This window comes from Moschus berezovskii, chromosome 15 (assembly GCF_049115385.1).
Source record: "Moschus berezovskii isolate FMDL1 chromosome 15, NW_MosBer_1.0, whole genome shotgun sequence".
Taxonomy (NCBI): domain Eukaryota; kingdom Metazoa; phylum Chordata; class Mammalia; order Artiodactyla; family Moschidae; genus Moschus; species Moschus berezovskii.
Genome location: NC_142474.1, coordinates 58,943,481 through 58,957,487, shown reverse-complemented (window position 1 = coordinate 58,957,487; position 14,007 = coordinate 58,943,481). Strand labels below are relative to the sequence as shown.

Here is a 14,007-nt window from a genome sequence, read left to right as displayed (position 1 = left end):
GTTCAGTTCAGTTCAGTTGCTCAGTCGTGTCCGACTCTCCGCGACCCCATGAATCACAGCACGCCAGGCCTCCCTGTCCATCACCAACTCCCGGAGTTCACCCAAACTACTACCTAGTTAATTACTCCTCATTTGTTATATCTCAGCTCAACTGTTACCTCCTCATAGAAGTCTTTTTTTTTAAAAATCTCTTTATATAAGAATATCCTTGACCCCATAGCCTTCACTCTTTATACATTTATAGCATTTATTTCTTCATGGCACCTACCACAATATATAATTTAAAATTTTGCTTATTATCTCTCTCTAAACACACCTGACTGTGAGGTCCATGTGTCTATCATGCAGATGTTTGCCCCAGTACTAAGCACAATGCCTGATACATAGTAGAGACTCAATCAACATTTGTTGAATGAGTATGTCTGTGAGTTGGTATGGCATTCCATAGTCTGCTTAGAGGGCTATAAGCTTATGTTGTATCTTGGTCCTTATAAAAAAATTCTTTTGGATGATCTCCTTCAGTGATGGATAATAACACAGACATAGGGTTGTCTACCTAGTCAGTTAGTCACTTTCACTCTGGACTTGTAAATGGACCAGACCTCCTAGACCATTTGGACCATAGCACCTTATTGTGAGTGAACCTAGGTTTTCTAGATCATTCTAGACCATAATGTGCTATCTTCCAGAGCCTGTATTCTATGGTAGCCTCTGGCCACACGTGGTTATTGAGCAATTGAAATGTAGCTAGTTTGAAGTGCCATATGCTGAGAGTGTAAAATACATATTGTATTCTGAGGATTTAGTACAAAAATGTAGACTACCTCATTAATAACTGCTATATTGTTTACTTATCAAAATGAAATTTGGATATACTGGACTAAACAAAATATTATATTTTATTTCACCTTTTTCTCTTAAAATGTGCTACTGGAACACTTAAGATGATATATGTTGATCTGTGACAAGCATTATATTTCTATTGGATGGTGCTATTCTAAACCTAATTAGTTCACCTCTGTTGTTTGACAATGTAGATGGAAAGTGACCCCCTAAAGGTTATGACAAAATTGCAGGCGCCTCTCATAGCTTGCTCCAATCTTGTTAGACATGCACGAAGAGAAGGACTAGCACTCCTGGAGAGAGGCTCAGGTGCAATTTTGGTACTCTCTCAATGTCCAAGCATGAGGCTCACATACAACTTATGTTCCAAGACACAGAAACTTTAAATATCTTGCTAGTTGCCATATATATTGCTTGAAATAATACTGGGATCAGAACCCAGCTCTTTCAATTACACCGAGTCACTGAATTGCTTATAGAGGGACCTATTAATAAAATTATACCTTCCTTTTCAAATGTAATACTAGCAAATTTTAAAGAATTGTTAATAAATCATATAGGTTTTATAAAAAATAAATTAATGAGGAAATGACACTTCAGTCTTCAAACAAATAGAAAATCATATTGTATATTCTAATAAACAAACAGAAAATCACATTATTATTGCCATATGCCCTATATCAGATGATTAAGCTGGTTGACCTTTATTTAGCAAAGGAGTATACTTTGCAAAGCTAAATCAAAACAAGTAGGATATGAACATGAACTCTACTTGTGAACAAACACAAATCCAATAACCATTCTTTGCAAAGTTATAAAAGTTCTCTTGGAGACCCAACACTGCAGTTTCAAAAACTGGCTGCTATGTCTTATTCCAAAAGCCATCACCACTGACACATCAGGCACACATCTCTTCTTAGAGAAGGAGACAGACTTAAAAATAATTAGCTTCCTCATCATGATCTTCTGGTTCATTCATTAGTTTACCAATTAGCACCAGGCATCTGTGTATTCTAGGTGGTCAAGATACTACAGTGACCAATGCAGGCAATCTTTTGCTCTTTGGAGCTTAAATTTTCATCCTTTGATATTTTCTCAATAAGGAGAATGAAATGATAAAACAAGTCTAAGCCATGCTATCTTAGAATGCCATAGGTGGCTTTTTAAAAGTTGGGAATTGAAATGATTTTGAGACTTTCTATATTGTGTCTTTCTTGGGAAATTTGAAAATGGAGGCGTATATGGAAGATGGAGGTGCATAAGACACTACATATCCAGTACTAAATAGTATTTTTGAATGAAAATGTCAGAAGACCCGGTTAAAGCTTCAAATAAAACAATTCAACTGTGTTAAGGGATTTTCCAATCATTTTTTTTTTTTTTTTGGTGCTAGCATAGTTATTCTGCTCTTCTTTCTTCAAGTGGGACATCCCAATCGATGGTGAATCAGATGTCTTGGTTCTTGCCTTCATTAATTTCAGGAACTCCCAGTCAGAATGGCTCTCCTTCCCACTCACAGACTGACTCATCCTCATTCTCTCACAGTCTGCATCCTGCCCCTATCCTCGCCCTTTGGCACATTCTCTGTTTACATTTCCACAGGTTCCCCTTCATCCCTTTCAAGCAAACCTTCCTTAGATGGCATTTTTTTTTTCTTAAAATTCAACCAGTAGATGTCTCCATTACTCCCTTACAACCAAGACCTTGGCAAGTAGGGTTTAATAATTTCTTTAACCGACAACAAGGAGGAGGATTTGATCATTTGTCTAAAATGAGCAGATGCTCGGGAGGACACGTCTTCATCCTACATCCCTCCCCTCCGATATACGTCACAAATGAAAACTACTTTCTCCCTCTTTTCCAGGCAAAAGAAAAGACTGATTTAACGAAGTATGCAAGACGCCAACACCCTCCTCCTCAGTACGTCCAAGTTTCCTTCTCTCTGAGCCACCCAAGCTCTGCTTCTCCCTTTACTCCATGCCACCCACCCCCAACCCTTCACGCTCTCGAGTCATCAGGGAACGCGAGTGGGTGAAAGGACTGCTGCATCCCGCGCCGCTGCCTCCTCCGTTCCGCCTCGGGTTCAGCACTGGACAGCTCCCGCCCCAGCCGAACAAATGGTACTCGGCTGATTGACAGAGGAGCCGACCAAACAGAGAACAAGACAAATTGAAGCCGCCCTACAAGGGTTTGGTTGCGGCCAAGCTGCCTCTTTAAACCGGCTTTCCTCCCGAGAGCAGGGAGAGGCAGGAGTGTGGTTTGTGACCAAACCTAAAGACTCCAATTAACCAGCTTCCTAGCCCTCTTGGCTCCGGAGAGACAAACGTCTTAAGAGAAATCCTCGCTCTCTGGGACTCGCCCCTGCGCTCGCGGTGCCGGTCCGTGAGCGCGCGCTCCGCGTCTCCGGGCGAAGCGAACGAGGAGGAGCCAGAGCCAGGAGGCGGGAACGACCTGCCACGGGTGAGATGATGGAGCAGCGTCTTCGGCGGCCGCGGCGGCAGCAGCAGCAGCAGCAGCTCTTGAACACATCTCAATGAGAGCGGCGGTGGAAGGAAAGACGTAAGCAGGCTAACTATAGCTGCCGGCTGCGAAAGGGGATGTAACCTGTTCGGTTCAAGGCTGCGAGGTGCGTAATCCTGAGCCGACCCATTGTGGAGCGGGAGCAGCCGGCGTTGCCACAGGTGATTTGATTTCCTGTGACGGTAGCTTAGTCAGCCTAGCATATTTCGGAACATCCCTATTTTAAAGTCCTTTTGGACTGGATGCCTGTTGGAGAAGGGGGAAGACCCCTAGCAAAAGTCTTACTGCTGACAGACTGACGACTACAATTTAAAAAGTGACTCCTCCCGTTGCCTCCTCTCCGCTCTGCGAGGCAGATGGGAGTCATGGCTTACCCCTTCCTCTTCTGCCTTCTGCTCGTTCATTTCGGATTGGGAGCTCTTGGCGCCAGCCGCGAAGCTCCAAGTCGGCCGGATTCCCCTCGAGAGAGGACCCTGAGGGCGAAGCAGCACGCCCAGCAGCCGGCTCGAGCCTCTGCCTCAGACCCCTCTGCTCCCTGGAGCCGCTCCACCGACGGCACCATCTTGGCGCAGAAACTCGCCGAGGAGGTGCCCATGGACGTGGCCTCCTACCTCTACACCGGGGACTCCCACAAGCTGAAGCGAGCCAACTGCTCCAGCCGCTACGAGTTGGCGGGCCTGCCGGGGAAGTCGCCTGCCCTAGCCAGTTCCCACCCCTCATTGCACGGGGCGCTGGACACGCTGACACACGCCACCAACTTCCTCAACATGATGCTGCAGAGCAATAAGTCGCGGGAGCAGAACTTGCAGGACGACTTGGAGTGGTACCAAGCGCTGGTGCGGAGCCTCCTAGAGGGTGAACCCAGCATCTCCCGGGCGGCCATCACCTTCAGCACCGAGTCGCTGTCCGCCCCAGCCCCGCAGGTCTTCCTCCAGGCCACGCGCGAGGAGAGTCGCATCCTGCTCCAGGACCTGTCCTCCTCTGCACACCACCTGGCCAACGCCACGCTGGAGACCGAGTGGTTCCACGGCCTCCGGCGCAAGTGGAGGACTCACTTACACCGTCGCGGCTCCAATCAGGGGCCACGGGGCCTGGGCCATAGCTGGCGGCGCAGGGACGGGCTGAGCGGGGACAAGAGCCATGTCAAGTGGTCTCCGCCTTATCTGGAGTGCGAGAATGGCAGTTACAAGCCTGGGTGGTTGGTCACTCTCTCCGCTGCTTTCTACGGGTTGCAGCCTAACCTGGTCCCGGAATTCAGGTAGGGAGGGGAAAAAAGATAAAAGGCAAAACCTTCCTTCCGGTTTCGCGGGTGGCTGTGAGTGTGGAGAAGGAACACTTGGCTGTGACCCTTACGCCTCCCACCCTTAAAGCCCAGACCCGGGCTGAGGGACACCCCACGCAGCCGCAAATGCTTAGGGACAAGAAGCGCCCCGCGTTTATCGGCTTCGGACGCTCAGCGAAAGCTTTTCTCTCAAATCAGTTTCCCTGCTTGGGGAGATGCCCTGTTTCTCTCTAACGCTTGGGAGAGCAGGCAGGGGAGCTCCCCGTCAGGGGTGATGCACAGAAACCTGGCGCGCTCAGGGCATGCTAGCCAGGCGCAGACTGGAGAACATCTAATGAGAGTAGAGAAGGGAGCAGGAAAAGAGTTCGTTTTTTTCTGCAACTTCGGGATAGCCTCCGCCTGCTTCCTCCTACGTGTGCAGTTTGGGGCGTCAGTCTGTTGTTAGTCAGTTACCAGAGCGCATGATGAAAACAGACAATCCCGCCGGCAGTTCTGTACCCTCAGCGGTGAGTCAGTTTCAGCAGCATAGCTGTCGCCCAGATCCAGACTTCGCAATTTGCTCTGTGTGCTCCTTCTACTCATCTCCCTCCTTCCCCTAATCCATCTCCCATTCCCTGGTCCACTCTTCCTCTTGTTTAGGCACACCTAAGGGTTCTCTGGCTCTTCACCTGCACGCCCTTTATAAATGAACCTGATTGAATTAGCCTAGGGAGGGAGGGATCAGTTCTCATTGAATTCAGTCAGGGAACTCAGAGGAGACTTAATAATTCTGTAGTTCTGCATTTGTGAGAAAATGAGAATGTGCAAATTAGCAGGGGGGTAATTTGTGCCCTGGGATGTGCCTGATCTTTGGGGTGAAGAACTTTAGAAGTAGCCCTTAAGAGTGAACATGAGGAACAGGATAGAAACTCCAAAGAGGGCCTGGGAGAGGTCCATAGATTAACTGGGACCCTTCCCCATTCCCAATGGGAAGAAGGTTTTGGGGGTAAAGGTTGCTTCTGTACTTTTTGGGAAACGGCAAAACTGAGGCACCTGTATGTGTTTTAATGCCCTGCTGACACATAAAAGAATGATAACCTGGTGAAAGATACCAGGGGAAGTACTGGGTGGGTGATTGGGAGGAGTCAGAACACTTACTTGTCTTGGCACTGTCATTCACTGCTGAATGACCTCAAGAAATCTGCTTAATCTCTCTGGCCCTCAGCTACTTATTTATCAAGTAAGGGAGGTAAACTAGCGATAGACAGTCTCTAGGGAGATAGCCAGTTATAAAATTCTGTAGCTGTTAATGCTGGCAACACTTGAGATGACATGAATGAAAAATAACCCCTTTTCTCTGATATTGTATGACCATGTGAAATGTTTGTGTTTCTCTCTTTCAAGGATCTTGTCTTAAACCAGCATAACTCTTTCCTCCTTTAAGGATAATCTTATTTCCTCCTAATTTCTGTAGGATCCTATTAGTCAGAGCTGATCCCAGGTTTGAGTATTTTCCATATTGCTTGCTCAGAAGAGGAAAGATCAGCCGATGCCATTCACTGCCAAAAAATTGCTTTCGGCCTTCACATAAGCCTTTTCAGAGAGTCCCAGCTCCCAGGATTGGAAGATCCATCTATGTATCCATGTATCTATCTATATTATCCATCCATCCACCCATCTTACTAATCTATACTCTATACTAGGCTCTGTGCTCTGCTTTGCATGTATTATCTTGATTAATCCTCACAACAACCCTATGAGTTAGGTTTTATTAGTTTCCTGATTTTATAAAAACAGAACCTGAAGCTTCTTTCCCAAGATCATGCAGCAGTTAAATAGTAGCAGAGGCAGGATTTGAGCTCATTTCATACTTTTAATCACTGTGCTAAACTCTGTCTCATGAAGGTGTCCTAGGAGTGCTACGAATATTGTAGCTGATGCATAAAAATATATGTATTTTCAAGGATCAGATGTGGGACTGGGGATGAGTCCATTTATTCTCAGAACTGTTTCTCATAAGGCTCAGAAAGCATATGTTGTCTAAATGAACTCAGGCCTTTCTGCCAGTCAAGATAAAAGGCTGAGGACACAAGGGGTCTGCGGTCGTGAGGGTTCACATGACCTTACCGAGTTTTTGGACTATGTTCAGAAAATAGTCTGTTTCCTCTGGCTGAGTCTCTTTAAGTGCCTTCATAGTCACTGATGGTGTTCTTTAGCCAAGGCACAAAGCCAGGCCATTTAGTGTCTGGCTCTCTACAGAATCTGGCTCCTCTTAGCAGCATGCATGAAGAGCAGAGTAAGTGCTCTCCTGTGAGAACTTTTGCCGCGTGTCCAGTGCCACTTAGGTACCGTATCGAGGATTCACACAGCTTATAGAAACTGGAAGAAATCTTGGAGAGATCAGATGGTCCCTCCTGTTTCATAGAGAAACAGATAAGAAAGGTGAAGTAACTTGTCCAAAAATCACATATCAAATTTTTAACAACAGCAGAAACAGGATCTAGGCCTTCTTGCCTCTGGTTCACACTATGCTTGCTATATATGTATATGTATATATATGCCTAAAGTACGGAGAAGGCAATGGCAAGCCACTCCAGTACTCTTGCCTAGAAAATCCCATGGATGGGGGAGCCTGGTGGGTTGCAGTCCATGGGGTCGCTGCGAGTCTGACGTGGCTGAGCGACTTCACTTTCACTTTTCACTTTCACACATTGGAGAAGGAAATGGCAACCCACTCCATTGTTCTTGCCTGGAGAATCCCAGGGACGGGGGAGCCTGGTGGGCTTCTGTCTATGGGGTCACGCAGAGTTGGACACGACTGAAGTGACTTAGCAGCATGCCTAAAGTATATGGACCTCTCTGGACTTCTGCACACAACTTATATTGAGGAACATAGTTTACTTTCTGTCACCTTTTAGAACCAAAAATTTAGCCCATATAACACAGCTCTTGATTTTAAAAAATTACAGTATTTCACACATTTCAGAAAATTTCAATGGGCCTTTTCTGTCTCTTCATACTAATAAAAGGCAAAAGTTTTTGATTCTATTGTTGTTTTATCATCTAAGATGTGTGTTCTAAAATTTTATAAGTGAATAATATTGTACAGGTATGGTAACAGGATAAACACCAAATGAATTTTTGGGAAACCATGACTGGGAGACCTAATCATTATTTTAAATATATTTTGAACCTATAGAGTGTTATTGGGTTGGCCAAACTGTTCGTTTGGGGTTTTCCATACAGTGTTAACAAACTTTTTGGCCAAGCCAATATGTGCAAAATGCCTTCTCGATAACAACAGCAACAACAAAAAGATCTACTGATAACGCTTTCCTCATGGAAGAGAAAAGGAGGAGAAACTTTGCAGTTAAGGTTTTCATTTAATTTCAGTTAACATTTCCCCAGGTCTTGCTTTTAAGACTCAAGCATTTAAATTATACATTATTTATAGAGAATGTAAATCTGAAACATGAAATTCAAAAGCACTGTGGAGAACATGGTCAACTATCTTCTTATATTAATGCCTATCACTGTAAAACACCTGTCAAAATAAATTTTATTCCCCTCTGCTTCAGAATGACACAAATTTCTTAAATTTTAAGGTCTAGCATAAGACTCACATGGGAAGAGAAGTTTATTCCTCTTCCTTTTCTCTTACCCCCAAAATGACATTAATTCCTTTACCTAAATGGGTCCTAAGTCTATCGTTACAGGCTTATAGTATCAACACTTAAGTTCTCATCTTCTATCCCAGCAAATAAAAAGAGAGAAAAGAAGAGTAACAACTTAAGATATACCCTAAATTATATTTATTTATCACATAGGTTTGTGATGTCCTTGCAGAGTTTTCTTTAAAGTTAAGTCCTTTGGTTTTGTGTAGTAATTTTTCTGTGTGGAACTTAAAGTACTATGGAGTTGGATCCCACATCTTTGAGATCACAGAAACATTGCCAAGGATGAATATAAGGTACCTAGTGTTGGCTGAATTTAAATTAAGGTAAAGGAAGCTTTGGGAATTAATTCATACTTGATGAGTTGTAAGGGATTTTGGAATTCATTTGCTTTTTTTCCCCTCTTCTCACTGTACAATGGAGGAAATTGAGACCCAAAGGGCTAAAAGAATTTGTTAAGAGTGATATAGCTCTTTTAGGGTGAGTTAGAATGACTGGGAACCAATATATTGACATCTACTATGGATCAGATACTTTATAAATATCCTACTGCATTTAATTCTTAATATTTTCAGGTAGGCTTCCCTCATAGCTCAGAGGTAAAGAGTCCGCCCACCAATGCAGGAGATGCAGGTTCAATCTTGGCTCGGGAAGATCCCCTGGAGAATGAAATGGTATTCTTGCCTGGGAAATCCCATGGAGAGAGCCACCCTGTTGGGCTACAGTCCACAGAGCTACAAAGAGTTGGACATAACTTGGTGACTAAACAACAATATTCCTGTAGTTACAACTTCAGAAAAGCTGAGCAACTTACCCAAGGCAGCCAGTTAGTAAATTAAAGAGGTTAAATCAAACTTGGACCTATCTAGCTATGAGGCTTGTATTGTCTTTCTACTATCCCAGGCTCTTGATTACCAATTTTACTTTCAACTTGCTGTTAAAAACATGATATTGGCTTGAAATAATTAATATATTTGGCCAAAGACATGATAGACACTTGTTCTTTTTGGCCAATTGTATAATCAAGAATGTTGCATAGGGAGAAGAGTATTAGACTTGAGTGAGAACTTTGCCTCAAGTCCCAGCTTTGTCTCAGACTGGCTGTACTACCTGTCTGGAAATCAGTTTCTACACAACTAAGTGAGGAAACAGACTTGATGACATCCGTATATACCTTTGTAACTCCTTGTCCTGTGAATTTTGAAACTACCTATCCAATGGGTGATAAGGAGGCTTTGGAAACAGCGTTCATACACATAAACGCAGTACCCTGTGGAAATGATGACTGATGGGGGAGTAGCATGCAGAAGAAGAGGACGCCAAGTGAATGTTAGATCTGAATGTTTCCATAACAGTGTGGAAATGCTATTTGAACATTGTTGTCACCGAGTTACTGACTCCTGAGGGGTTACTTTACTTTCTTTTCTTCACAGACATATGCCCACACAGCTCCATCAGAGATTTTGGTACCCATCTCTGCTTGGAACAAAATAGGGCAAGAGAAATGACCATCTTGCTCTAGGCCACACATATCCTGTCTCTTGTGGGTCCTGGTAGTGGTGAAAAGGGTTACCTACAGGAACAGCACAGAGCTGTCTACCTCAGTAGTAGATCAAAGAGTTTTTCGATGGACTTCTGTTATTGAGGCTTTTGAGTTTCAGTCTTTAAACTGTGAATAGTGAAGTGTATCTCCTTTGGGATTCTGTAAAGACTAAATGAAGAACCATCATCCCACAGAAAGTTCAGGAAACATTTTGTATCATAGCTTCTGTCTTCCTAAATACCCTCCTCAGCTGAATACTTTCTTATTTTAGTTGTATTGAACTCACATGATTTATAGTGATTTATAATTATATAATGGTTTAGTTTCAGTCCTAATTATTGTGAAGGCTTTTAATTACAGTTGATCATGGTGGAAATACTGACCTTGGAGGCAGGAGATTTTGGCCCCAGGCAAGGACCACATCCTTGACTATTGTATTACCATGGGCAGCAGTTGTCTTTTCTTTTTTAAATTTTTATTGTAGTTGATTTACAATGTTGTGTTAATTTCAGGTGTAGAGCAAAGTGAACCAGTTATACATATACATACATCCAGTCTCTCTTTGATTATTTTCCCATATATACCATTACTGAGTACTGAGTGAGCTCCCTGTGCTATACTGTAGGTCCTTATTAGTTATCAGCAGTTGCCTTTCTAATTGATTCTTCTTCAGTAAATTAAACGGGGCTGTACTAGGTGACCTGTTGGGTTTCTTATAATCTGCTGCTGCTGCTGCTAAGTCACTTCAGTCGTGTCCGACTCTGTGTGACCCCACAGACGGAAGCCCATCAGACTCCCCCGTCCCTGGGATTCTCTTATAATCTAGACATCTATGATTTTGTATATATGTAAATATGTCACTTTAACCCTTGAAGTTTTGATTGTAATACTGAAACCAGTTATTGTATGCTCATTTAAATGCAGATCATGTTCACATATGTTCAGTGTTTGACTTTATCATGGTGATTTGCTAATAGGATATTTAAAGAAGGCCCTCTCATTGTACACTGAATTAAATATATATATGTTAAGGGAAATGAGAATTCCATTCAAAATAAGAATAAATATGATCTGAGTTTCTAGATGTTGAAAGATCCCCTGAAATTTACTTAAAGTCAACAAGAAGCTGTTGCACAGATTTCTAAACGAAGGGCCTCAGTATATGGGGGTAATTTCTCTCCAAGTAATCAATGTTGAGGCATCCTGAAGCTCCTTACTTTCTTTTAAAAACAACCTTTGATTTTCCCTTTGTAGTTGGTGTTAAAACTTCAAAGAAGGCTATTTAGTGTCGTTCAGCATTATCGTGCCACTTTTTAGCATACGCATTTGGAAGCAGAAATGGGACTTCCAAGACTTAAATAAATGACAATAGTTTAGGCCTACCTTCTGGGGAGAGAACTAATGCTCTCACAAGACTGATTTTACAGCCTCAAATGCTAGATAGGTCAAATTTTACTTTCAACTTCATGAAAGCATCAGTTTGTTGATCACCATTCAGAACTTTAAGGCTACCCTTTTCTAAAACGCACTGTTTTATGATTATACTGTAATGCAAAGGGATGTCAAGAAGTATATTGTTGGTGTTATTTCGTACTTGGTTGGTACAAAAGCATTAGGGCCTTGTTTGTTTTCTCTCTTCAGTTCTGGATTGATGTTCAGAGTTATTTAAACAGAATTACTAAAATCAGTTCAGTTCAGTATGGTTGCTCAGTCGTGTCTGACTCTTTGCGACCCCATGGACTACAGCACGCCAGGCTTCCCTGTCCATCACCAACTCCCAGAGCTTGCTCAAACTCATGTCCATCGTGTCGGTGATGCCATCCAACCATCTCATCCTCTGTCGTCCCCTTCTCCTCCCGCCTTCAATCTTCCCCAGCACCAGGGTCTTTTCCAATGAGTCAGTTCTTCACATCAGGCAGTATGGGAGAAACTCCAAAGTACTGGAGTTTCTGCTTCAGCATCAGTCCTTCTAATGAATATTCAGGACTGATTTCCTTTAGGATGGACTGGTTGGATCTCCTTGAAGACCAAGGGACTCTCAAGAGTCTTCAACACCACAGTTCAAAAGCATCAATTCTTCTGCGCTCAGCTTTCTTTATAGTCCAACTCTCACATCCATACATGACTACTAGAAAAACCATACTGTTGACTAGATGGACCTTTGTTGGCAAAGTGATGTCTCTGCTTTCTAATATGCTATCTAGGTTGATCTAGGCTTTTCTTCCAAGGAGCAAGCATCTTTTAATTTCATGGCTGCAGTCACCATCTGCAGTGATTTTGGAGCCCCCCAAAATAAAGTCTCTCATTGTTTCTATTGTTTCCCCATTTATCTGCCATGAAGTGATGAGACCAGATGCCATGATCTTAGTTTCCTGAATGTTGAGCCTTAAGCCAACTTTTTCACTCTCCTCTTTCACTTTCATCCAGAGGCTCTTTAGTTCTTTGCTTTCTGCCATAAGGGTGGTGTCATCTATGTATCTGAGTTTATTGATATTTCTCCTGGCAATCTTGATTCCAGCTTGTGCTTCATCCAGCCTGGCATTTCACATGATGTACTCTGCATATAAGTTAAATAAGCAGGGTGACAATATACAGCCTTGATGTACTCCTTTCCTGATTTGGAACCAGTCTGTGGTTCCATGTCCAGTTCTAACTGTTGCTTCTTGACTGGCATACAGATTTCTCAGAAGGCAAGTCAGGTGATCTGGTATTCCAATCTCTTGAAGAGTTTTCCACAGTTTGTTGTGATCCACATAGTCAAAGGCTTTGGTGTAGTCCATAAAGCAAAAGTATATGTTTTTCTGGAACTCTCTTGCTTTTTCAACGATCCAGTGGATGTTGGCAATTTGATCTCTGGTTCCTCTGCCTTTTCGAATTCCCGCTTGAACATCTGGAAGTTCAAGGTTCATGTACTGTTGAAGCCTGGCTTGGAGAATTTTGAGCATTACTTTGCTGGTGTATGAGATGAGTGCAATTGTGTGGTAGTTTGAACATTGTTTGCCATTGCCTTTCTTTGGGATTGGAATGAAAACTGACCTTTTCCAGTCCTGTGACCACTGCTGAGTTTTCCAGATTTGCTGACATATTGAGTGCAGCACTTTCACAGCATCATCTTTTAGGATTTGAAATAGCTCAACTGGAATTCCATTACTTCCACTAGCTTTGTTTGTAGTGATGCTTCCTAAGGCCCACTTGACTTTGCATTCCAGGATGTCTGGCTCTAGGTGAGTGATCACACAATCATGGTTATCTGGGTCATGAAAATCTTTTCTGTATAGTTCTTCTGTGTATTCTTGCCACCTCTTCTTAACATCTTCTGCTTCTGTTAGGTTCATACCATTTCTGTCCTTTATTGTGTTCATCTTTGTATGAAGTGTTCCCTTCGTATCTCTAATTTTCTAGAAGAGATCTCTAGTCTTTCCCATTCTATTGTTTTCCTCTATTTCTTTGCACTGATCACTGACAAAGGTTTTCTTATCTCTCCTTGTGTTCTTTGGAACTCTGCATTCAAAAAGGTATATCTTTCCTTTTCTCCTTTGCCTTTCGCTTCTCTTCTTTTCTCAGCTATTTGTAAAGCTTCGTCAAACAACCATTTTGCCTTTTTGCATTTCTTTTTCTTGGGAATGGTCTTGATCACTGCCACCTGTACAATGTCATGAACCTCTGTCCATAGTTCTTCAGGCACTCTAACAGATCTAATCCCTTGAATCTATTTGTCACTTCCACTGTATAATCATAAGGGATTTGATTTAGGTAATACCTGAATGGTCTAGTGGTTTTCCCTACTTTCTTCATTTTAGTCTGAATTTGGCAATAAGGAGTTCATGATCTGAGCCACAGTCAGCTCCTGGTCTTGTTTTTGCTGACTGTATAGAGCTTCTCCATCTTTGGCTGTAAAGAATATAATCAATCTGATTTCGGTATTGATCATCTGGTGATGTCTCTGTGTAGAGTCTTCTCTTGTGTTTTTGGAAGAGGGTGTTTGCTATGACCAGTGCATTCTCTTGTCAAAACTCTGTTAGCCTTTGACCTGCTTCGTTTTCTACTCCAAGGCCAAATTTGCCTGTTACTCCAGGTATGTCTTGTCTTCCTTCCTACTTTTGCATTCCAGTCCCTTATAATGAACAGGGCATCTTTTTTGGGTGTTACTTCTAGAAGGTCTTGTA

The 14,007-nt window shown here is 42.8% G+C and overlaps 1 protein-coding gene across 1 annotated transcript in view; it reads left to right on the top strand.

Annotated features, from left to right (window-relative positions):
* GPR158 (G protein-coupled receptor 158) overlaps positions 1 to 14,007 on the top strand; it is a 548,344-nt gene that overhangs the window by 239,162 nt on the left and 295,175 nt on the right. The window contains exon 4 of the mRNA XM_055428550.2: positions 2,708 to 4,621. Coding sequence (XP_055284525.2) covers positions 3,720 to 4,621 — 902 coding nt within the window. The 5' untranslated portion in view covers positions 2,708 to 3,719. The remainder of the gene's footprint in view (positions 1 to 2,707; positions 4,622 to 14,007) is intronic.